Raw genomic sequence first — 26,098 nt, forward strand, 5'->3', positions numbered from 1 at the left:
ATGCAGACTAGACTGATGAGACAATGATCTCATTTATTGGCTATGAGGATCTTTTTCTAAAATTAGTTTGAACAGTCACAATCCAGTTGATTAATCAGCAGATGCAGGTCAATTGTGATGTTGAAGATCTCAAATCCCCTCTGCAAAAATCACATGTTCTTGAGTAATGAACTTTTCAGGAACCAAATTGAGAAAAGGAACCATGTAGGATCAAATGTTTACACTATAACTGAAACTGTATTTACTGCACTATACGTGTTTTAAATTTTTTATCTTCGTTTTACTGAAACATTCTCCAGTGTGCAATCCCTCATATCGTGGTGAATTTTCACTTTTAGAGCGTAACAGAAGAACCACCTTTGCTTGCTTTGGAATTTTAATGACCCACCAGCAAGGCTATGCTCTCCAAAATTGCAAATTTCAAAGCTGCGCATTACTGGGTTTTGATTAGAGGATCATTAAATACAAAGAAAAAAAGGAATTCTTCCAGTTTTCCTGAAAAAGACTTACATTTATATAACGCCTTTCATGAGCTCAAGCCATCCCAATGCGCTTTATAGCCAATGAATTGCAGTCACTGTGTAATATTGGCAATGTGCCAGCCAATTCACACAAAACAAGTTCCCACAAACGGCAATGTGATAATTAATGATCAGATAATCTGTTTTCGTGATGTTTGTTGAGGGTTACAAATTGGACAGGGCAACAGAATTCTCCAACTCTTCTTTGAAATAATGCCAGGTAAGCTTTTACAACCATCTGAGAGGTCAAACTTAGTTTAACAAATGAAAGACTGCACTTCCAACAGTGCCGCATTCCCTCAGTACTATACTGAAGTATCAGCTGAAATGATGTGTTCAAGTCTCAGGAGTGGGACTTGAACTCATAATCTCTGACTCAGGGACGAGAGCCACGACTGACATCTAATGTCATCCTTTCAGGTTTCTATAAAGAAGGGAGAGCTTCTTCTAATGCAATTAACCTTCAAAATTGCCCCTGAAAATTGTATTTGAGAACCATAATACTAAAAAGGAAAGCATTGATGGCTTTCACCAATGACATAGGCTTATTTTTGATCCTAGGATGTGGTAGAAAACGCTAGTTGGAGTTGTGTACAGACCACCAAACAGTAGTAGTGAGGTTGGGGACTGCATCAAACAAGATGCATGCAATAAGGGTACAGCAGTTATCATGGGTGACTTTAATTTACATATAGATTGGGCTAACCAAACTGGTAGCAATGTGGTGGAGGAGGATTTCCTGGAGTGTATTAGGGATGGTTTTCTAGATCAATATGTCGAGGAACCAATTAGAGGGCTGGCCATCCTAGACTGGGTGATCTGTAATGAGAAAGATACTAATTAGCAATCTTGTTGTGCGGGGCCCCTTGGGAAAGAGTGACCATAATATTGTAGAATTCTTTATTAAGATGGAGAGTGACACAGTTAATTCAGAGACTAGGGTCCTGAACTTAGGGAAAGGTAACTTCGATGGTATGAGCGTCGAGAGGCGAGCGGCCGACAAGAGGCCTGTCAGTGAGCAGTCCGGGGAGTGTCGAGAGGCGGGAGTTCGGGAGGCAAGCGGCCTACAAGAGTCCCGTCAGTGAGCAGTCCGGGGAGTTCGAGGAGGCGGGAGTTCAGGAGGCGAGCGGCCTACAAGAGCCCCATCAGTGAGCAGTCCGGGGAGCGTCGAGAGGCCTACAAGAGGCCCGTCAGTGAGCAGTCCGGGGAGCGTCGAGAGGCGGGAGTTCGGGAGGCGAGCGGCCGACAAGAGGCCCGTCAGTGAGAGTCCGGGGAGCGTCGAGAGGTGTTGAGTTCGGGAGGCAAGTGGCCTACAAGAGGCCAGCTGGTGTAGCTGCAGCAGGGAGGCAAAAAAGTAGAAAGAAATTGAAAGGTGACATCACAGCCAAGGGGGTAAATGATTGACTGGTAATTGGTAAGTAGTTTCTCTTTTCTTTATCAGTAAGTAACCTGTAGCATTGTTGCCAAATTAAGTTAATCTAAGGGTTAAGTCATGGCAGGAGAGCTCGGACACGTATTATGCTCCTCCTGTACTATGTGGGAAATCAGGGACGCTTCCGGTGTCCCTGGCGACTACATGTGTGGGAAGTGCATCCACCTGCAGCTCCCGACGGACCACATTGCAGCACTAGAGCTGCGGGTGGATAAACTCTGGAGCATCCATGATGCTGAGAATGACGTGAATAGCACATTTAGTGAGTTGGTCTTACCGCAGGTAAAGGGTACACGGCCAGATAGGGGATGGGTGACCAACAGGAAGAGCAATGGTAGGAAGGTAGTGCAGGGATCCCCTGCGGTCATCCCCTGCAAAATAGATACACCGCTTTGGGAACTGTTGGGAGGGATGACTCATCAACGGAGGGCAGCAGCAGTCAAGTTCATGGCACCGTGGGTGGCTCCGTTGCACAGGAGGGCAGGAAAAAGAGTGGGAGAGCTATAGTGATAGGGGATTCAATTGTAAGGGGAATAGATAGACGTTTCTGCGGCCGCAACCAAGACTCCAGGATGGTATGTTGCCTCCCTGGTGCAAGGGTCAAGGATGTCTCAGAGCGGGTGCAAGGCATTCTGAAAAGGGAGGGTGAACAGCCAGTTGTCATGGTGCATATAGGTACCAATGATATAGGTAAAAAAAGGGATGAAGTCCTACAAGATGAATTTAGGGAGCTAGGAGCTAAATTAAAAAGTAGGACCTCAAAAGTAGTAATCTCAGGATTGCTACCAGTGCCATGTGCTAGTCAGAGTCGGAATCGCAGGATAGCTCAGATGAATACGTGGCTTGATGAGTGGTGCAGAAGGGAGGGATTCAAATTCCTGGGACATTGGAACCGGTTCTGGGGGAGGTGGGACCAGTACAAACGGGACGGTCTGCACCTGGGCAGGACTGGAACCAATGTCCTAGGGGGAGTGTTTGCTAGTGCTGTTGGGGAGGAGTTAAACTAATATGGCAGGGGGATGGGAGCCTATGCAGGGAGACAGAGGGATGTAAAATTGGAGGCAGAAGCAAAAGATAGAAAGAAGAAAAGTAAAAGTGGAGGGCAGAGAAATCTAAGGCAAAAAGCAAAAAGGGCCACATTACAGCAAAATTCTAAAGCAGCGAAGTGTGTTCGAAAGACAAGCCTGAAGGCTCTGTGCCTGAATGTGAAGAGTATTCGGAATAAGGTGGATGAATTAACTGTGCAGATAGCAGTTAATGGATATGATGTAATTGGCATCACGGAGACATGGCTCCAGAGTGACCAAGGCTGGGAACTCAACATCCAGGGGTATTCAACATTTAGGAAGGATAGATAGAAGGAAAAGGAGGCAGGGTGGCATTGCTGGTTAAAGAGAAAATTATTGCACTAGTAAGGAAGGACATTAGCTTGGATGATGTGGAATCTGTATGGATGGAGCTACAGAATACCAAGGGAAAACGCTAGTGGGAGTTGTGTGCAGACCACCAAACAGTAGTAGTAAGGTTGGGGACAGCATCAAACAAGAAATTAGGGATGCATGCAATAAAGGTACAGCAGTTATTATGGGTGATTTTAATCTACATATTGATTGGACTAACCAAACTGGTAGCAATGCGGTGGAGGAGGATTTCCTGGAGTGTATTAGGGATGGTTTTGTAGACCAATGTGTCGAGGAACCAACTAGGGAGCTGGCCATCATAGACTGGGTGATGTGTAATGAGAAAGGACTAATTAGCAATCTTGTTGTGCGAGATCCCTTGGGGAAGAGTGAACATAACATGGCAGAATTCTTTATTAAGATGGAGAGTGACACAGTTAATTCAGAAACTAGGGTCCTGACTTAAGGAAAGGTAACTTCGATGGTTTGAGGCGTGAATTGGCTAGGATAGACTGGCAAATGATACTTAAACGGTTGACGGTGGATAGGCAATGGCAAACATTTAAAGATCACATAGATGAAATTCAGCAATTGTACATCCCTGTCTGGAGTAAAAATAAAACTGGGAAGGTGGCTCAACCGTGGCTAACAAGGGAAATTAAGGATAGTGTTAAATCCACAGAAGAGGCATATAAATTGGCCAGAAAAGCAGCAAACCTGAGGACTGAGAAATTTAGAATTCAGCAGAGGAGGACAAAGGATTTAATTAAGAGGGGGAAAATAGAGTACGAGAAGAAGCTTGCCGGGAACATAAAAACTGACTACAAAAGCTTCTATAGATATGTGAAAAGAAAAAGATTGGTGAAGACAAAGGTAGGTCCCTTGCAGTCAGAATCAGGTGAATTTATAATGGGGAACAAAGAAATGGCAGACCAATTGAACAAATACTTTGGTTCTGTCTTCACGAAGGAAGACACAAATAATCTTCCGGAAGTACTGGGGGGCCGAGAGTCTAGTGAGAAGGAGGAACTGAAGGTTATCCTTATTAGGTGGGAAATTGTGTTAGGGAAATTGATGGGATTGAAGGCCAATAAATCCCCGGGATCTGATAGTCTGCATCCCAGAGTACTTAAGGAAGTGGCCCTTGAAATAGTGGATGCATTGGTGATCATTTTCCAACAGTCTGTCGACTCTGAATCAGTTCCTATGGACTGGAGGATAGCTAATGTAACACCACTTTTTAAAAAGGGAGGGAGAGAGAAAGCGGGTAATTGTAGACCGGTTAGCCTGACATCAGTAGTGGGGAAATTGTTGGAATCAATTATTAAGGATGAAATAGCAGCGCATTTGGAAAGCAGTGACAGGATCGTTCCAAGTCAGCATGGATTTATGAAGGGGAAATCATGCTTGACAAATCTTTTTGAATTTTTTGAGGATGAAACGAGTAGAGTGGACAAGGGAGAACCAGTGGGTGTGGTGTATTTGGACTTTCAAAAGGCATATGACAAAGTCCCACACAAGAGATTCGTATGCAAAATCAAAGCACATGGTATTGGGGGTAATATACTGACATGGATAGAGAACTGGTTGGCAGACAGGAAGCAGAGAGTCGGGATAAACCGGTCCTTTTCAGAATGGCAGGCAGTGACTAGTGGAGTGCCGCAGGGCTCAGTGCTGGGACCCAGCTCTTTATAATATACATCAATGATTTAGAGGAAGGAATTGAGTGTAATATCTCCAAGTTTGCAGATGACACTAAACTGGGTGGCGGTGTGAGCTGTGAGGGGGACACTAAGAGGCTGTATGGTGAATTGGACAGGTTCGGTGAGTGGGCAAATGCATGGCAGATGCAGCATAATGTGGATAAATGTGAAGTTATCAACTTTGGGGGAAAAACTGCGAAGACAGAATATTATCTGAATGGCGACAGATTAGGAAAAGAGGAGGTGCAACAAGACCTGGGTGTCATGGTTCATCAGTCATTGAAAGTTGGCATACAGGTAGAGCAGGTGGTGAAGAAGGCAAATGGTATGTTGCCTTCATAGCTAGGGGATTTGAGTATAGGAGCAGGGAGGTCTTACTGCAGTTGTACAGGGCCTTAGTGAGGCCTCACCTGGAATATTGTGTTCAGTTTTGGTCTCCTTATCTGAGGAAGGACGTTCTTGCTATTTAGGGAGTGCAGCGAAGGTTCACCAGACTGATTCCCGGGATGGCTGGCGTGACATATGAGGAGAGACTGGATCAACTGAGCCTTTATACATTGGAGTTTAGAAGGATGAGAGGGGATCTCATAGAAACATACAAGATTCTGACGGGACGGGACAGGTTAGATATAGGTTGAATGTTCCCGATGTTGGGCAAGTCCAGAACCAGGGGACACAGTCTTAGGATAAGGGGTAGGCCATTTAGGACTGAGATGAGGAAAAACTTCTTCACTCAGAGAGTTGTTAACCTGTGGAATTCCTTGTCGCAGAGAGTTGTTGATGCCAGTTCATTGGATATATTAAAGTGGGAGTTGGATATGGCCCTTACGGCTAAGGGGATCAAGGAATATGGAGAGAAAGCAGAAAAGGGGTACTGAGGTGAATGATCAGCCATGATCTTATTGAATGGTGGTGCAGGCTCGAAGGGCCGAATGGCCGACTACTGCATCTATTTTCTATGTTTCTATGAATTGGCTAGAATACACTGGCGAATGATACTTAAAGGGTTGACGGTGGATAGGCTATGACAAACATTTAAAGATCACATGGATGAACTTCAACAATTGTACATCCCTATCTTCAGTAAAAAATAAAACAGGGAAGGTGGAACAATCGTGTCGAACAAGGGAAATTAAGGATAGTGTTAAATCCAAGGAAGAGGCATATAAATTGACCAGAAAAAGCAGCAAACCTGAGGACTGGGAGAAATTTAGAATTCAGCAGAGGAGGACAAAGGGTTTAATTAAGAGAGGAAAAATGGAGTATGAGAGGAAGCTTGCCAGGAACATAAAAACTGACTGCAAAAGCTTCTATAGATATGTGAAGAGAAAAAATTAGTGACGACAAACGTAGGTCCCTTGCAGTCAGAATCAGGTGAATTTATAATGGGGAACAAAGAAATGGCAGACCAATTGAACAAATACTTCGGTTCTGTCTTCACGAAGGAAGACACAAATAACCTCCCGGAAATATTAGGGACAGAGGGTCTAGTGAGAAGGAGGAACTAAAGGAAATCCTTATTAGTCAATAAATTGTGGTAGGGAAATTGATTGGATTGAAGGCCAATAAATCCCGAGGGCCTGATAGTCTGCATCCCAGAGTACTTAAGGAAGTGGCCCTAGAAATAATGGATGCATTGGTGATAATTTTCCAGCAGTCTATTAAATCTGGATCACTTTCTATGGACTGGAGGGTAGCTAATGTAACACCACTTTTTAAGAAAGGAGGGAGAGAGAAAACGGGGAATTATTGACTCGTTTGACTGACATCAGTGGTGGGGAAAATGTTGGAATCAATTATTAAAGATGAAATAGCAACGCATTTGGAAAGCAGTGACAGGATCAGTCCAAGTCAGCATGGATTAATGAATAGGAAATCATGCTTGACAAATCTTCTAGAATTTTTTGAGGTTGTAACTAGTAGAGTGGACAGAGGAGAACCAGTGGATGTGGTGTATTTGGACTTTCAAAAGGCTTTTGACAAGGTCCCACACAAGAGATTGGTGTGCAAAATTAAAGCAGATGGTATTGGAGGAAATGTATTGACATGGATAGAGAACTGGTTGGCAGACAGGAAGCAGAAAGTCGGGACAAATGGATCCTTCTCAGAATGGCAGGCAGTGACTAGTGGGGTGCCACAGGGCTCATTGCTGGAACCCCAGCTATTTACAATATACATCAATGATTTACATGAAGGAATTGAGTGTAATAAAGAGTATAGGAGCAGGGAGGTCTTACTGCAGTTGTACAGGGCCTTAGTGAGGCCTCACCTGGAATATTGTGTTTAGCTTTGGTCTCCTGATCAGAGGAAGGACGTTCTTGCTATTGAGGGAGTGCAGTGAAGGTTCACTAGACTGATTCCTGGGATGGCAAGACTGACGTATGAGGAGAGACTGGATCGACTGGGTCTGTATTCACTGGAGTTTAGAAGGATGAGAGGGGATCTCATAGAAGCATATAAAATTCTGATGGGACTGGACAAGTTAGATGCAGGAAGAATGTTCCCAATGTTAGGGAAGTCCAGAACCAGGGGACATAGTCTAAGGATAAAGGGTGAGCCATTTAGGACTGAGATGAGGAGAAACTTCTTCACTCAGAGATTTGTTAACCTATGGAATTCCCTACCGCAGAGAGTTGTTGATGCCAGTTCATTGGATATATTCAAGGGGGAGTTAGATATGGCCCTTACGGCTAAAGGGATAGAAACATAGAAACATAGAAAATAGGTGTAGGAGTAGGCCATTCGGCCCTTCGAGCCTGCACGGCCATTCAATGAGTTCATGGCTGAACATGCAACTTCAGTACCCCATTCCTGCTTTCTCGCCATACCCCTTGATCCCCCTAGTAGCAAGGACTACATCTAACTCCTTTTTGAATATATTTAGTGAATTGGCCTCAACAACTTTCTGTGGTAGAGAATTCCACAGGTTCACCACACTCTGGGTGAAGAAGTTTCTCCTCATCTCAGTCCTAAATGGCTAACCCCTTATCCTTAGACTGTGACCCCTGGTTCTGGACTTCCCCAACATTGGGAACATTCTTCCTGCATCTAACCTGTCTAAACCCGTCAGAATTTTAAACGTTTCAATGAGATCCCCTCTCATTCTTCTGAACTCCAGTGAATACAAGCCCAGTTGATCCAGTCTTTCTTGATATGTCAGTCCCGCCATCCCAGGAATCAGTCTGGTGAACCTTCGCTGCACTCCCTCAATAGCAAGAATGTCCTTCCTCAAGTTAGGAGACCAAAACTGTACACAATACTCCAGTTGTGGCCTCACCAAGGCCCTGTACAACTGTAGTAACACCTCCCTGGCCCTGTACTCAAATCCCCTCGCTATGAAGGCCAACATGCCATTTGCTTTCTTAACCGCCTGCTGTACTTGCATGCCAACCTTGAATGACTGATGTACCATGACACCCAGGTCTCGTTGCACCTCCCCTTTTCCTAACCTGTCACCATTCAGATAATAGTCTGTCTCTCTGTTTTTACCACCAAAGTGGATAACCTCACATTTATCCACATTATACTTCATCTGCCATGTATTTGCCCACTCACCTAACCTATCGAAGTCACTCTGCAGCCTCATAGCATCCTCCTCACAGCTCACACTGCCACCCAACTTAGTGTCATCCGCAAATTTGGAGATACTACATTTAATCCCCTCGTCTAAATCATTAATGGGGTAAGCCATTTAGGACCGAGATGAGGAAAAACTTCTTCACTCAGAGAGTTGTTAACCTGTGGCATTCTCTACCACAGAGAGTTGTTGATGCCAGTTCATTGGATATATTCAAGAGGGAGTTAGATATGGCCCTTACGGCGAAAGGGATCAAGGGGTATGGAGAGAAAGCAGGAAAGGGGTACTGAGGTGATGATCAGCCATGATCTTATTGAATGGTGGTGCAGGCTCAAAGGGCCGAATGGCCTACTCCTGCACCTATTTTCTAGGTTTCTACATAAGGCCACAATTATTGCCCATTGGAAGGTTTCCTGAGAGGGCCTACTAATAAGGTGCTTGTGTGCCTTCTGCTTTGTAGCAATTGTTTGACAACTGAGAGGCTGCTGGGCCCTTTCAAAAGGACATTAATATCAACCACAGGCTAGCTCAGTGCAAGTACATTCTCGACTAGCAATTTGGGAAATCCTGCCTTTTGATGAATTTACTACATTTCAAGAAATGTCATCCTCTTAATGAAGTTCTCAAACATTTCCTGGCTCTCGGGTGCACATTCCAGGCTGGTGAGACCCCGCACTCCAATTGCAAAGCTACTGCCTTCCTCTTTTTGTGGCACAGGGCTGGATTTTCCTTTTAAATCGTCCCCGCCCAATCCTTAGCGGTATTCCGGCGGTTGCATCTTTTTCAACTGCCGGAATGCCGTTGGTGCACGCTCCCGCGGTTTTCGGGTACTCCATGTCGGCGGCGGCAGCAAAGCGGTGCGGGAGCAAAGTGTAGCGGCGGTGTGCGGCAGAGGAGGCCGATCGACATGGGAATCTTCAGCTCCCAAGTTGTGCACACGTGCGCGCGGCTGTCAAGCTCCGCCTCCAGAGAGGCACTGCCAAGAGTTCAGAGACTGCTGACCTGTGATCGCTGTTGGTGCAGGGGGTGGGGGGGGCGGGGGCAGTGAGATCACTGTGGGGGGAGAGTGAGATCACTGTGGGGAGAAGTGAGATCACTGTATTGGGAGGGGGGGGTGAGAGATTGCTGTGGGGGGAGGCGAGGAGAGTGAGATCACTGTTGGGGGTGGGGGGGGGAAGAGTGATATCACTGTGGGGAGAAGTGAGATCACTGTAGGTGGGGGGGAGAGTGAGATCCGGGGGGGGGGGGGGAGAGTGAGATCACTGGCGGGGGGGGGGGGTGGGCGGCAGGGGGAGTGAGATCACTGTGGGGAGAAGTGAGATCACTGTGTTGGGGGGGAGGGTGAGAGATTACTGTGGTGGGAGGGGAAGAGTGAGATCACTGTGTGGGGGTGGGGGGGGGAGTGAGATCACTGTGTGGGGGTGGGGGGGGGAGTGAGATCACTGTGTGGGGGTGGGGGGGAGTGAGATCACTGTGTGGGGGTGGGGGGAGTGAGATCACTGTTGTGGGGGGGGAGGGGTGAGAGATTACTGTGTGTGGGGGGAGGGGGTGTGAGATCACTGTGGGGTGGGGGGTGAGAGATTGCTGTGTGGGGGGGGGGAAGAGAGTGAGATCACTGTGTGTGGGGGATGAGAGATTGCTGTGTGGGGGGGGGAAAGAGAGTGAGATCACTGTGGGGGGAGGGGGTGTGAGATCACTGTGGGGTGGGAGGGGTGAGAGATTGCTGTGGGGGGGTGGGGGGAGAGTGAGATCACTGTGGGGTGGGGGGGTGAGAGATTGCTGTGGGGGGAGGGGGGAGAGTGAGATCACTGTGTGTGGGGGGGTGAGAGATTGCTGTGTGGGGGGGGAAAGAGAGTGAGATCACTGTGGAGGGAGGGGGTGTGAGATCACTGTGGGGTGGGGGGGTGAGAGATTGCTGTGGGGGGGTGGGAGGAGAGTGAGGTCACTGTGGGGTGGGGGGGGTGAGAGATTGCTGTGGGGGGAGGGGGGAGAGTGAGATCACTATGTGGGGAGTGAGAGATTGCTGTGTGGGGGGGGGGGAAAGAGAGTGAGATCACTGGGGGGAGGGGGGAGTGAGATCACTGTGGGGTGGGGGGGTGAGAAATTGCTGTGTGGGGAGGGGGGAGAGTGAGATCACTGGGGTGGGGGAGTGAGATCACTGTGGGGTGGGGGTGGGGGAGTGCGATCACTGGTGGGGGGGGGAGTGAGATCACTGTGGGGTGGGGGATTGCGATCACTGGTGGGGGGGAGTGAGATCACTGATGGGGGGGGAGAGGTGAAAAGTGAGATCGCTGTTGGGGGGGCAGGGGGGAAGAGTGAGATCGCTGTTTTGAGGGGGGTGGCGGGGAAGTGTGAGATCGCTGTGGGGATGGGTGAGATCACCGTGGGGGATGAGATCGCTGTGGGGGAGGAGAGACTGGGGGCGAGGAGAGACGGAGGTTGGAGTGAGAGAGACAGGGCTGGGAATGAGAGAGACGGGGGTGGGGGTGAGAGAGACTGGGGGGGGGGGGAGAGAGACTGGGGGGGGGTGGGGTGAGCGAAACTAGTGAGTGGGAGAGACTAAAGGAGTAAATAAGGCTTTATTAGACCATTTATATTATTGCCTAACACTAGAAAATACTTCAATCCATTTAAAAATGCATCAACCTGTGGAGAGCTATAAAGATCTGTGTGATATCAAACAAACCTGTCAGATCTGTGTCCATATCGCCCACTTAAGATCCAGTAAGACCTGCTTTTTCAGGACTGTATTAAGGTCCGGTGCTAAACGGATCTTAATGATGAAACTTCCATTTTGGGCGGTAATATGTGGGTGGACAGTATCGAATACCGCCCGGCGGTAATGACTGTGGAATTTACCGTCGTGCATTATCTGGGCGGTAAATGGGCGATTTGAGAGGAAACTCTAGCTCACAGTGACCAAAAACTGAACACAGTGGTCCAAATATAATCTGATCAGTGTTTTGTAAAGTTGTAGTAAAGTTTTTATAGGTTTATAATGTACTGTTCTAGTTATATATTTCAGCATTACTTAGCCATGTTGTCTAGGCATTAAAAATTGTGTGTCTGTTCTTGCTCCCTAGGATCTTTTTTCAGTTCCCCCATGCTGATTCAATTCATTGTATACTTAAGTTCCACAGTTTTAACCCATGTTTAATGTTTTACATTTATCTTTGACAAATTTCCATAATAACCAACCGTAATCCTTTTGTAAATCTTTCGCCACATTCTCTGTTTCCAATGATCTTCCTATTTTTCTCCTGTCAGTACAATTGACCATTATTTACTGCTCCTTCATGTGCCTTTAACAAGTAAGTAAATAATATAGGATTTGTTGAGGACAGTGTACTTGTGTGTGCAACATACATATTTCATTATTTAGAATGTTTAAATTGAGCACCTTTCCCAGAAGAATGCCAGTTTTTTAAATATCATTTCGCTGCATATACTTGTGTTGCTGATCGCAGCACTCACTGATGTTCAGACATTTTCGGGGATGGATTTAAATTGGTTAGTCACCGTTAAATGAACCTGTGGGTCATTTGAAAGTAGTTGATTTGCAAAACTAAACTTGTTCCATAATTCTCTTGCTCTTTCCCACTCTTAGCAACTTTTCCAACAACTGAATTGGCAAAAAATAAAAAAAAGGTTCTCCTCATTTGGTTGTCTAATTTTATATAAATTGTTCATTTTATATAAATTTGTTGTTGTTGTTGTCTATGTCCATTACAGGTCCACAAGTCCATTTCCAGTCCAAAACATTCAATCGTCTTCCTACAAATTCCAGAAAGCGATCCCAGGTGGTTTCCTAGAGTCCTAAGTCTAGAGACTGGAGAATGGGTAGCTGGAGAATTACTGAAGACAGTCTGCTGTGTCAGGTCACAAACAGCACTGGGAGAAAGCCTAATTGAATTTTCATTTTAAGTTTTCTTTTTGAGAGCTTTGAAGTGAAAGATACAGGTGGTGAGAAGGCTTGCATCAAAGTATGGTCCACTTAACACTGACACAACGATCAATGTTAGCTGTCTTCCTATTAATTATCTATTCAACAAATTATGCAATAAAAGTATCATTTTTACAGGAACTCAAGACTATTTGTCAAGACTGCAGTCAGTGGATTCTAGGAAAGCAGTGTTTCCTGGTATCATAATTAGTGACCTGACGCTTTTATTCTGCTACCCTCAAATTGATCATTAGTTCCAACGTGCTGTTAATACCTCAAAAACCTCCTGACAGGCAGCTACTGCAAGGACATTTTGTGTTAATTAAGAAACTAGACAGCTTTAACAACTTGAATCTGTACTCTTGAAAGTTTATGCTTGTTGAATTTAATATGAACAAGTCAAAAGGAAATGATCAATTTGCAGTTATGCCACAGAAATGCAATTTATTCCTTTGTAGATGAATGTGCTTTCTTGTAGATTGTCAGTATTTATGTGAAGACAAACTGTGGCATGAGCTTGTCATCCCTTAATAATTTCACTAAGGTGTAATATATACTTGTTTTATTTTCTTATTTATATTATTTATAATTCAAAAATGACATTCCTAAGGTATTCTAATAGCATTTAGCAGTCGCTGCATATTTCAGTCCATAATATATGTAATGTTACATATACTGTATATTGTATTCAAGTAATCTATGCAATGACAAGAATGGAGCTCTAAACACTAAGCCAGTAATTTTCTCTAATTTGTTCAGATGTTATTAAATTTTGCATCCATCACTCAAACCAAATTCAATGAGCCAAATCTTGCTGGAGCGGGGCATCTTGCGACGTGCCCCCTTAGTTAGACTTACTATAATTTGTACTGTGCTGGAAGTGCAAGCTGATAACGGAGTGGCGAGGGCAACAGGGCATCTGGGACCTTAGTGAATTATGGGACTCACAGTGTATCCCTTAACCAATGAGATTTAGGGATTGAGAAAGAAACAGAAAAACAAGGGATAAAGTTAAGGGCAATGAATGTGCAAATGCAGCAAGTTCTTAAAAATAACGGAAAAGCTAAGGGCCAGATGCCGTTTGTGCAAAGCAAATGGCGGAGCAGTGTAAATCAACCATCAAGTTCTGGAGGTTTGCAACACCTGGCATATCTCTTCATCCCCTGAATTTTCTGGCCAATTTGCGCATTAATAACAGAGTGCATCATGAACTCTCAGTTCTTTTACCAGGAAGGTTTGGCCCATTATTTAGTAACAACATGTTAAAGTGAGGATTCTGTTTTTAATGTAAGGTATTCTTGATTATTTTAATGTGTGAATTTGCCAAATCTTTTATATGTTGCTCAGAACGTGTGTGTGTGTGTGTGTAGATATAATAGTTTAGAATGTACTATTTGTGATATAGGTAGATGAATACTTATTTATTTGTATGATATTCCTCTGTTTGCTATTTTAGCTGAGGCATTTGCCACTAAGTAAATGAGTTAAAATCTGTGCTAAAACAGAGGAATATCATACACAGGAATTAAGTGTTCACCTGCTATCACCAACTGTAAATTCTAAAACAATACTGCTTGGATTTTATGGTTTATCATAAAATACATATTTTATTTATAAATCCAAAGTACTTTTGGCATTTCAGATATTGTTTTTCTTTAATGCTTTTGTGTAAATAAACAATATATCATGATGCAACAAGAATTAGCTTTTGCAATGATTTTGCAATGATTTCCTCTTGGATGAGAAGTATGTACATTTACAAAGTAATATTGTTTGTGCACGTAACAATGTAAAATTACTTGGTGTCGCCTTGGTTCAGTTGGCGAGTTAGAAGTTCTTAAGGGCCACTACATTTGGCTCCGTATTGTCCATTTTTTCGGCGCTATGGGTGCCGATTCAGGTCCAAAATGTCATCCATGGCTCGTGCACATGCTTATGTTGCGGGCCGCACCAGACGCCATTTTGGGTAGGCCGTTAGCATGAGCACTGGGAGCAATGCTGATTTGACGCCAAGGCTGCCATTTTCAAACTCAACCCTCCAGCTGACGCCCTCTCATAAACATGCACAGCTAAACATGCGTTCAGCAGCAGGAAGGACCAGCACTATTTAAAGGGATCATCAACTGCTTCCAGGTTAGTTGCTGATTCATTTCTACTGACTCTTGCGGAGTTTGTAGAAGTGTTTGGTGGTTTGTTATCTAAATTGAAGTTGCTGAAGTGGCCAGGGAGTGGTGTGGCGGGTTACTTCAAAGCTTCTGTTCAGACCAGTCGCTCCCAGACATGGGTGCTGTAGTTTGTATCACCTTGATAGAGCCCCCCCTCTCCCAATAATGGCCAGCACCGTCACCTCCACAGGGATCAGGTTATGCACATGCGCCTATCCCCTGCTGGTTAGGTCCTGCCGCCTCCGGTTGTGAGCCACCTTGTCTTGCAAAGAGAGGGAAGTGTGTCAGTGGGTGAGTGGGTGTAATGCAATGTGTTTTGGTGATGTGCCTGTCATGGTTGAATAACTAACATTGTGTGCAAGCTGTGAGATGTGAGTATGAGGCTTGCAGTAGTGCTACATGTGAGGGTGAAGTGAAGTTATGAATATGAGGTATGAGTCCTGATTGAAGAGATTGTTGGTAGGTGAGTGAAGTGTGGGGTGATGAATTGAGCAGTGTGTGAGGCTAGTGGTGGAGTTGTAAGGATATGGCATTTGAAGATGAATTCACTGACCATGACCACTCGTGTGAGGTTATTAAACTCCTTCCTGCACTACAACCAGGTCCTCAAGGCTGCACTGCTGGATTTGACTAAGGTGGCTATCTGCTCCCATTGCCTTTTCAGTTTGTCTGGAGGGCCTCCTGACCCCCTGTGAAATCAGAACATTTGTCCTCCTGTCTACCTCCTGCAGCAGGGCCTCAAGCGCTGCATCAGAAAATTTGGGAGCCCTCTCTCTGCCATGTTGCGTCATCTTCACTCTTCCAGAAGGTCAGACACTTCTCTACAAGGACTTCAAGTAGCTGCTACAGCCAAAATGCATCACTCCTTTAAGAGGTGCAGGCTGGCTTTAATTGGTACTAGCCTCGCACGAACTTGGATCCCCTGCTAAGCAGCCACAATCATTATAATTAGCAGGCAGCACAAAGTTTGCATGCTGCCTGCATTACTTTGAACGGGCACGGATTGATAGTTTTTCGGAGGCAATCGAATTTTTAGCCCACTTGAGTTCAATTTCCACTACAAGGTTCAGCAAGTAATCCAAGCTGCATTCCAGTACAATGCAGAGCGAATGCTGCATTGTTGGAGATGTCCTTCAGACAACACATTAAACGGTGCCCCATTTGCCTATTCCAGTGATTCATTCAATGAAGAGCAGAGACTTCTATTAATGTCCTGGCCTCTCTCAAAACCTTTCTGCCTTAGCATCATACCAGACACAAAGGCCGAGATTTTGCTCACCTCAGCGGGAAATTGTGTTGGGGAAATTGATGGGATTGAAGGCCGATAAATCCCCAGGGCCTGATGGACTGCATCCCAGAGGACTTAGGGAGGTGGCCTTGGAAATAGCGGATGCATTGACAGTCATTTTCCAACATTCCATTGACTCTGGATCAGTTCCTATCGAGTGGAGGGTAGCCAATGTAACCCCACTTTTTAAAAAAGGAGGGAGAGAGAAAGCAGGGAATTATAGACCGGTCAGCCTGACCTCAGTAGTGGGTAAAATGATGGAATCAATTATTAAGGATGTCATAGCAGCGCATTTGGAAAATGGTGACATGATAGGTCCAAGTCAGCATGGATTTGTGAAAGGGAGATCATGCTTGACAAATCTTCTGGAATTTTTTGAGGATGTTTCCAATAAAGTGGACAAAGGAGTACCAGTTGATGTGGTATATTTGGACTTTCAGAAGGCTTTCGACAAGGTCCCACACAGGAGATTAATGTGCAAAGTTAAAGCACATGGGATTGGGGGTAGTGTGCTGACATGGATTGAGAACTGGTTGTCAGACAGGAAGCAAAGAGTAGGAGTAAATGGGTTATTTTTGGAATGGCAGGCAGTGACTAGTGGGGTACCGCAGGGTTCTGTGCTGGGGCCCCAGCTGTTTACATTGTACATTAATGATTTAGACGAGGGGATTAAATGTAGTATCTCCAAATTTGCGGATGACACTAAGTTGGGTGGCAGTGTGAGCTGCGAGGAGGATGCTATGAGGCTACAGAGTGACTTGGATAGGTTAGGTGAGTGGGCAAATGCGTGGCAGATGAAGTATAATGTGGATAAATGTGAGGTTATCCAATTTGGTGGTAAAAACAGAGAGACAGACTATTATCTGAATGGTGACAGATTAGGAAAAGGGAAGGTGCAACGAGACCTGGGTGTCATGGTACATCAGTCATTGAAGGTTGGCATGCAGGTACAGCAGGCGGTTAAGAAAGCAAATGGCATGTTGGCCTTCATAGCGAGGGGATTTGAGTACAGGGGCAGGGAGGTGTTGCTACAGTTGTACAGGGCCTTGGTGAGGCCACACCTGGAGTATTGTGTACAGTTTTGGTCTCCTAACTTGAGGAAGGACATTCTTGCTATTGAGGGAGTGCAGCGAAGATTAACCAAACTGATTCCCGGGATGGTGGGACTGACCTATCAAGAAAGACTGGATCAACTGGGCTTGTATTCACTGGAGTTCAGAAGAGTGAGAGGGGACCTCATAGAAACGTTTAAAATTCTGACGGGTTTGGACAGGTTGGATGCAGGAAGAATGTTCCCAATGTTGGGGAAGTCCAGAACCAGGGGTCACAGTCTAAGGATAAGGGGTAAGCCATTTAGGACCGAGATAAGGAGAAACTTCTTCACCCAGAGAGTGGTGAACCTGTGGAATTCTCTACCACAGGAAGTAGTTGAGGCCAATTCACTAAATATATTCAAAAGGGAGTTAGATGAAGTCCTTACTACTCGGGGGATCAAGGGGTATGGCGTGAAAGCAGGAAGTGGGTACTGAAGTTTCATGTTCAGCCATGAACTCATTGAATGGCGGTGCAGGCTGGAAGGGCTGAATGGCCTGCTCCTGCACCTATTTTCTATGTTTCTATGTTTCTGGTGCAGGCGATGTCGGTGTTGGATTGCGACCCCGCTGCTGACTCCATCCCGTTCTGGAAAATTAATTTATGTTGGTAGGACTTGTTAAGCCCACCCAGCGCATTTCCTGGCCCAATTATAGGAAGCAGGACATGACACGTCATTAGCCAGTTTCCTTAAAGGGACCATGGCCAAATTTCTTTTGACATTTGTGCTGTCAGTGTTCTAGAGCATTGAAGTACCACAAACCCTGACAATCACTGTACAGGGCTGCATCCAGGTTAAGATCATTGGGCCCAAATTTCCCCATGAGTTGCATTTTTTTTTGGTGTAACTTTATTTTTCTGGTGTATCTTTTTAGTTGCAAATATGGCCACTTAATTTGCGCCAGTGTAAGTGAGTTAGTTAGGTCAGTTTTTTTTTCAAAAGGGGGCATTCCCAGCCACTTACACCACTTATGCCAATTTGACCAGAAAAAAGTTGTACTAAACTAACTTAGCGCAGCTTATGTGTCTACTTTTGTCCGCACAGAAAGACCTTACAGTTAAGGAATTGGCGCAAGTAACAACATTTCAAGATTTCAAGCACCACCAAGCACCAAACAAAGCACAAGCAGTAATAAGAATTCACTGAGAAAGAACGCGGCAGGCTGTGGGGTGGGAGGGGGGGGGGGGGGGGTGGGGGAGAGAGAAACAGAGAAAGAACGCAGCAGGCTGTGGGTGGGAGGGGGGAGTGGGGGGAAGAGAGAAACAGAGAAAAAACGCAGCAGGCTGTGGGTGGAGGGGGGCGGGGGGGGAGTGAAACGGAAAAAGAACGCGGCAGGCTGTGGGTGGAGGGGGGGCGGGGAGGGAGGGAGGGAGAGAGAAGACTGAACTCTGCAGGCTTTGTGGGGGGGGGAGGTTGCTGACGAGGAGGGTTGGAGAAGTCTCATGACTGAAGGGAGTGTTTGGGGAGTGAGAAGAGCTGGGCTGTGTGTTGTGTTAATGGAACATGATTCAGTTTCAATGTAAAAAATATTTTATTGAAAATTTTAGAATGTACTTCACTTTAGTGTAATAAAATAATTTTATCAAACTGTACTTTAATATGACTCTAAGATTACTTAAAAACTTTAAGATCACTTATAAACTTGTCAAGTTACAAAACAATTTCAATGTGAAAAATCTTACACTCTAAAATTACTTAAACTTCAAGATCATTTTTTAGGTGTGAAATTAAATAACTTACAATATGTGAGAACAACTACACTCTAAGATCACTTAAAAACCCCAAGATCACTTAAGTTGTAAAGTTACAAAACTTACAAAACAATTTCTATTAGAAAAAAGTTACACTGTAAGATCACTTAAAAACTTTAAGGTCACTTTAGTCTTGTAAAGTTACATCACTTACAAAACAATTTACATTTGAAAACAGTTACAAGAGTAAAATCAACAACAACAATAAAAACAACAATAAAAACAGCAGCAAAGAAAGGCTGCACCCATCTCAGATCCACATCTCGGTGAATGTGCACTGCTTCGTGGGGGTGGTGGTTGGGGGCGGGCGGGGGGGGGCAGTTACGGCTTGGGTCTCTACAGAAACTAGTGCAGAGATTGCTGTGGGAGTGGCAGTGGATTGGTCTGGCTGTGTTCCCTTATTGCAGCAGCTACCTCCCTGATGGCCTGTGCCGTCGTTCCCGCTGCCTCTGAAATGTCCTCCCTCATGTCCCGTGACAGTATTGTTATTTCTACTGTTAGTGTCGTTACCTCATCACCCACCCCACTCACGGTGTTCACGAGTGATTGGGTAAGCTCATTGGTCTCCATATCCAATGCCATCACCTGAGCCACATCTGTTGCACCCTCCAGCTCAGGACAGCATGGTACATTTCTCCTTGGCCTCGCCCTGGATCTGTCTAACGGAATCCCGCCAGTGTGAGGTGCAGGCTGGGAAGGTGTGGCCATGGGTGTTACAGGCTGCATTCTACCAGCACTGGGAGTCGCAGGCTGGGACGGTGGGCCCCTGGGTGTTCCATACTGCATTTCAGCAGGAGTGGGACCCAGAACCTCGGATGGTGGGGCATTGAGTGTTCCATACTGCATTCCAGCAGCACTGGGAGGCACAGGTTGGGATATTGGGGCAATGAATGATCCATACTGCATTCCAGCAGCACTGGAAGCCGCAACATCTGGACTTTCGAAAGCATCCAATGTCGGACCAAACCTTAAACCACTATGCAGGGACTGGGACGAGCTGAAACCACAGAATGTTGAACCAGATCCTAAACCACTATGCAGGGACTGGGATGAGCTAAAACCGTGGAATGTCGAACCAGACCCTAAAGCACTATGCAGGGACTGGGACGAGCTCAAACCACGGAATGACGAATCAGAAATCATGGAACTGGTTGGCAATGCAAGTTCAAGATTCTCCCCTTCATACCTCTCCATGGCCACCCCCTCCCCCCTACAAAGTTGGTCTGGCTCGCCCGCGTCTGAATCTTTTTCTGTATCTTCAGGATTAGCATCAGGTTCTGCAAAATATAACAGAACAGTCAAATGGTTAGCAGCAGAGGAGGGGGCAGGATGGGTGACATGAGTAGACTCACACAGCGCAGGTCAGGCAGCAGGTTGATTTGAAGGGCCAGGAGTAACTTTCAGTACTTACCCTTTCCTTCTCGTATGAGCCCAGCTTGTGCAGTACTGATTGCTTTTTTCCAGGCACCCATCAAAGCAGCGACCCTCTGTTCCAAGGGTGTCAGTGGGTGCAGATTTGGCAGGCCTTCTCCTGTTCGAGTTCTTTCCCTTTTGTTGTGGGCCAATTTCTTCTGCAAAGGTGAAAACATAACTTGTTAGAGAGGGTGTTTTTCTGCTGGGTGGGACATATATGAATTATATATGTAAGTAATTCACAAATTATTAGAGCTAGAGCTAGCTGTGAGCTCATGGGCGGAGAAATTAGATCAGAGTGAATTGATTCAATTGAAGAATGAGAAAACCAGTACTTCCTGCAGCAGCAACGGTGTGGGAAGTGGGAACATGCCATGAGTGGAGCAGCCACTAAAAGGGTGAGTGAAACCTGGGGATTTTACTATGGGTAAATAGTAAAACTGTTTCCACTGGTGGCTGAATGGGAAACAACGGGACGGAAACCGAGGATTCTCATTGAAAGATCCAAGGGGGAAGGGAGAAGGATGGTTCTTGAATGGGGGGGGCTATTCGATCTTGAGATGATTCACCATGAGTGGATATTGAGGTTGCAACTAAAACATCATTTAAATAGGATTATAAAAGGATTGGGTAATGGGCCAATACCGGCACAGGCACTGGGGGCTGAATGGTCATTCCTGTGCTGTACTTTCTATCATTATATATAAACTCTCCTTTATTGAGTCCGAGCCCAGAGAGTGATTTGGAAATGTTGAAGCAGAGCTGAGTTTAGGACGATGTGCTCTGCAAGAAGTGCTCCAAACACCGAGCCGGCTAACCCTTTGTGCGATCTCTTGGTTTTGATTCAGGTCAGTCTGTGCCAGCTGGTTTTAGAATCATAGAATGATACAGCACAGAAGGAGACCATTTGTCCCATCATGCCAGTGCTAGCTCTTTGAAAGAGCTATCCAATTATTCCTACTTCCCTGCTCTTTCCCCAGAGCCTAGCATGCTTTTCCTCTTCGTGTATTTAACCAAGTCCCTTTTGAAAGTTATTATTGAATCTGCTTCCACCACCCTTTCAGGCAGCACATTTCAGATCACAACAACTCGCTGTGCAAAAAATAATTCCTCTTATCGCCTTAAGTTCTTTTGCTAATTACCTTAAATCTGTGTTTTCTATTTACCGACACACTGGACACAGTTTCTCCTTATTTACTCGATCAAAACATTTCAAGATTTTGAACACTTCCATCAAATCTCCCTTTAACTTTAGAATCATAGAAATTTACGGCACAGAAGACCATTCAGCCCATTGTGTCCATGCCGGCCAAAAAAGTGCTATCCAGCCTAATCCCACTTTCCAGCTCTTGGTCCGTAGCCTTGTAGGTTAAGGCACTTCAAGTGCACATTCAAGTACTTTTTAAATGCAGTAAGGGTTTCTGCCTCTACCACCCTTTCAGGCAGCGAGTTCCAGATCCCCACCACCCTCTGGGTGAAAAAGTTCTCCTCAACTCCCTCTAATCCTCTAGCTGTGGCCTAACTAGTGTTTTATACAATTCAAGCATAACCTCCCTGCTCTTATATTATATGCCTTGGCTAAAATAGGAAAGTATCCCGTATGCCTTCTTAACCACCTATCCCTGCTATCTTCAGGGATCTGTGGACATGCACTCCAAGGTCCCTCTGTTCCTCTACACTTCTCAGTATCCGACCATTTATTGTGTATTCCCTTGCCTTGTTCACCCTCCCCAAATGCATTACCTCATATTTCTCTGGATTGAATTCCATTTGTCAGTTTTCTGCCCACCTAACAAGTCCATTGTTATATTCCTGTAGTCTACAACTTTCTTCCTCACTATCAACCATACGGCCAATTTTTGTATCATCTGCAAACTTCTTAATCATGCTCCCTACATTAAAGTCTAAATCGTCTGCCCCAATTTTCTGCCAATTGGGAACTCCCTGCTCCAGAGAGTTGTGGAGGCTGGGTCATTGAATGTATTTAAAGGTGGAGATAGACAGATCTTTGAAAGATAAAGGAGTGAAGGGTTATGGGGTGTGGGCAGGGAAGTAGAGCTGAGCCTAAGATCAGATCAGCCATGATCTTATAGAATGGCAGAGCAGGCTCGACGGGCCGAATGGCCTACTCCTGCTCCTATTTCCTATGTTCCTATCATTGATGTATACCACAAAAAGCAAGGGACCTAGTACTGAGCTCTGAGGAACCCCACTGGAAACAGTCTTCCAGTCACAAAAACACCTGTTGACCATTACTTTGCTTCCTGCCACTGAGCCACTTTTGCATCTAACTTGCCACTTTCCCTTGGATCCCATGGGCCTTTATTTTTCTAACCAGTCTTCCATGTGGGATCTTGTCAAAAGCCTTGGTAAAATCCATGTAGACTACATTAAATCTTCACTGCTCTAAGGAGAACAACTCTAGTTTCTCTAGTCTCTCCATGAAACTTAAATGTTTCACCCTGAGTACCATTGCAGTAAATCTCCTCTACACCCTCTCTAAGGCCTTGTCATCCTTCCTAGAGTGTGGTGCCCAGATTTGGTCACAATACTCCATCCAACTGGGGCCTAACCATCATTTTATAAAGATTTTGCATAATTTCCTTGTTTTTGTGCTTTATGCCTCTATAAAGTCAAGAATCCCATATGTCTTTTTAATAGCCTTGCCTTTCCACCTTCAAAGTACACCCCCAGGTCTCTCTGTTCCTGCACCCCATTAGCTCTCCTCATTCTTCCTACCAAAATATAGCACTTTACACTTTGCGTTAAATTTAATTTGCCACATGTCTGCCCATTTCACTAGTCTGTCTATGTTCTCCTCAAGTCTGTTACTACCCTTCCTCATTGTTTACTACATTTCTGAGTTTTGTCTCATCTGCAAAAGTCTGAAATTATGCCCTGTACACCCAAGTCCCGGTCAGTAATGTATCTCAAAAGGTGCACTAGTCCCAACACCGGCCCCTGGAGATCACTGCACACTTCTCTCCAGTCTGATGAACAAGCATTCATCACTACTGCCTGCTTTTTGCCCCTAGCCAATTTTACAGGAAGTCCAAGTACAGATAAGCTGTGACTGAGGCTCCCATTGAGAGCAGTCAGCTGAACAGGGAGATGGAACTAAAGTCCAAATGAGAGTCAGCAGAGAACGTTGCAATAACATCACGTGGTCATACAGTCATGTGATCAAATCTCCAGGAATGCCTCCAACCAGATTTAGCACACCGTAGCAGGGAAAACTGGCTAACACTTGCAGGAGTCGAAGTTGCACGGGAACAATGTCCTAATCATAAATAATAAAAATGCTAGCGAAAGTTTGATAAGAGAGCAGGAAGCCAAGCTGGGCAGTTTCCACCCAGGGGACGGTGCAAGCAATAAACAGCTTGAGCGCTCGTCCCCCCCTCACTGACTGGAGCCGCTTGCCTTCCTCCCTCACTCCAACTCCAACTCCCTCCCTCACTCACTGACTGACTGACTGGAGCCTCTCGTCTTCCTCACTCCCTTGCTCAATGACTGATTGACTGGAGCCGCTCGCCCCACCCACTCACTCATTGATTGACTGGAGCGGTCGGATGGAGGCGCTTTTCTCCGGCGCTTTGCTGAGCGCCGCGCTGCTGGCTCTCCTGGCTCTGATCGTTTTCCACTTGCTCGGTGATTATGTTTATAAGTGGAATAAGATGAAGCGGATCCCCGGGCTCAGCCCGACCTACCCGATACTGGGCAACGCACTGCTTTTCAAACCCAGCGGAGAAGGTAGACACACAGCCACCGAGCTGACTTCTTCCGGGTGTCAGGCGCTGCGCTCTACAAAACTACCGAGGCTCAATTAGATTGAAAAAATACTTTGATGCCAAAGAAATATAGACCGCAACAGATAGAAAAGGGGTTACAATCCGTGTCACTTCCATTAATCACAAGTTACTGTGTGTGGAATGTTTGTGCAAACACACCACATGAAGTTTGCTGTTCAAGTAGCAAGTTTACAATGTTTAACTTTTAAGAGAAGAGATTGCAGGATGTAAATGGAAGTAGCTGAACGCTGCTGGAAATGCTGGTCCTTGGCCTGTCGAGAAACTGGAAATATTATGCCAAAGATCAAGAATGAATAATACAAGTTGTAAGGCTAATCTGGATGTTTGTATGATTGGGGAGTAAAGAGAAACTGGACATTTTCTTAAAGCCCAGTTGTATTGACAATTTTGTGCCAAATCAGTGTGGTATTTCTATTCCATTAACTCAGGGTTGTTGGAGCTCCAGCTTATGCCAAGGGGTCTGCATTTTCCTGAATCCAGTGTAAAACTAACTTGTTAATGTTTAACTTTGAAAGTGTCAGTGTTTTGGACTCAAAGTTTCAATGTTAGTAAAGGGTCAGTAATACATTTTGGTTACAGAATTTGGCCAGGATAACACGTTTTAATGCCTTTTTTTTTGCATTAAAAAGTGTTTTCTTGTCATTAAAGAAATGTAACACTATTTTGCTAATTTGGCCTGTGGTATAATGCTGTCGTTAAAAAATAATGACTGTCTTTTTTTCAAAACTGCTTTTGTGATGTCACTCGGTGTCAAAAATAACTATCGCCGTTTTTGTGAATTTGGCCAATAACACAATTTTTGAGGACCGTGATAAATACCGCACAAAAAAAGTTTGTCTTACCCGGTCGAGTCGGATCGATAACGGCGCCATCTTGGAAAACAGAGCTACAGTTCAGGGAATGAAAGCTTTTGGAGGGAAGGCTGAGCTTGACAGATTGAGCTTTTTGAGTTTTTACTTTGTTTTTAAGGACACTGCGAATGAGACACTGCATAAGTTTGCTTTAGTTGAAAAAATAATTTAAAATTTATTAAACATTTGTACACTTGTACTTAAAAGCAACTTTCTTAACTTTAATAATTTTTAGTATTATATTAAACTTTTAAATTAACATCACCTAAATAACAATAAAGCAAACAACCAACCACAACAATAAAACAAAAGAACAGCAAAACAACAACAACCACAGCAGTAAACAAACTTTAGTGCAGCCACTTCTTCTCCCTCCCCCAGCCTTTTTAAACCGCTCTGCCCCCTCTTGCCCTTGGCATTAGTCTTGCCCATAACCCCTGGCATACTCCTAGTCATGGTGACCCCCAACTGTTTTTTATTAGTATTGCGGGAAGGGCGCTGCGCTTGTTGGGGGACAAAGGAGACGGCAATGGAAGCCCTCGACGCTGGGGCTTTGGAAGTCCTGGCTTTGGAGTGTGCATCCTGTTGCTCAGACTGAACACTGGTAAGGTTGGTCTGGGGATTGGAGTGGCATCAGTCGAGACTGTCCATTGCCGCTGGGCATTGACAGCCTCGGTGTTGTCGCGCGTTGATGCTGTTATCTGCGACATGCCCTCCCCATTGTCAGCAGATAGTGCTGTAATGCTTCCCGAGATCCCACCCATGGCCTCGAGGCGCGATTTGGTGAGCTGTCGCTCTCCTCAGTCATTCCCATCAAATCTACTACTTCCTGTTCAGCCTGCATTTCGGCAGAGCTGTCTTGCCGACGCAGCCTCCCCACAGACAGCCCTCTGCTGCCCTGGGTGTGCTTTGCTGCAACCCACTGGGACCCGCGAGCTCGGATGTTGTGTAACTGGGAAATTTCCTGGTCTCCTCCTCCCCCCTCCACCCCCTCCATTCTGCTGGCTGCAGCTGAAGGCCTGAAGGCCTTTGTGCCGACATGCCCTCCTCCACATGCAACAACAACCCACCCCCCGAATCATATCCATTTGTTCCTTCTCCTCCTTCCGTGGAGGTTCGTCAGGATGGCTGAGGTCGGTCTCCTCCAGTGCT

The 26,098-nt window shown here is 45.3% G+C and overlaps 3 protein-coding genes across 5 annotated transcripts in view; 2 read left to right on the forward strand and 1 right to left on the reverse strand.

The window, feature by feature from the left end:
* LOC139232368 (protein FAM149A-like) overlaps positions 1-12,855 on the forward strand; it is a 187,919-nt gene extending 175,064 nt beyond the window's left edge. The window contains exon 16 of the mRNA XM_070862570.1: positions 12,366-12,855. Coding sequence (XP_070718671.1) covers positions 12,366-12,445 — 80 coding nt within the window. The 3' untranslated portion in view covers positions 12,446-12,855. The remainder of the gene's footprint in view (positions 1-12,365) is intronic.
* A 6,145-nt stretch (positions 12,856-19,000) lies between these two features.
* On the reverse strand, positions 19,001-24,967 carry LOC139228939 (uncharacterized). Its single transcript, XM_070860481.1, has 3 exons — positions 24,938-24,967; positions 20,285-20,444; positions 19,001-20,150 (listed from the first exon to the last, which is right to left on the reverse strand). The coding sequence occupies exons 1-3, from the start codon at positions 24,965-24,967 to the stop codon at positions 19,219-19,221; spliced, it is 1,122 nt and encodes a 373-aa protein (XP_070716582.1). The 3' UTR covers positions 19,001-19,218.
* Positions 23,846-26,098, forward strand: part of LOC139240938 (cytochrome P450 4V2-like) — a 90,569-nt gene continuing 88,316 nt past the window's right edge. For 2 of the 3 annotated variants that reach the window (XM_070869494.1, XM_070869503.1), the window contains exon 1: positions 23,846-24,036. In XM_070869494.1, the coding sequence (XP_070725595.1) occupies positions 23,856-24,036 (181 nt within the window). In that variant the 5' untranslated portion in view covers positions 23,846-23,855. The remainder of the gene's footprint in view (positions 24,037-26,098) is intronic. The other variant, XM_070869511.1, reaches the window with a different exon arrangement.

Source organism: Pristiophorus japonicus, chromosome 2 (genome assembly GCF_044704955.1).
Source record: "Pristiophorus japonicus isolate sPriJap1 chromosome 2, sPriJap1.hap1, whole genome shotgun sequence".
In the NCBI taxonomy this organism is placed as follows: Eukaryota; Metazoa; Chordata; class Chondrichthyes; family Pristiophoridae; genus Pristiophorus; species Pristiophorus japonicus.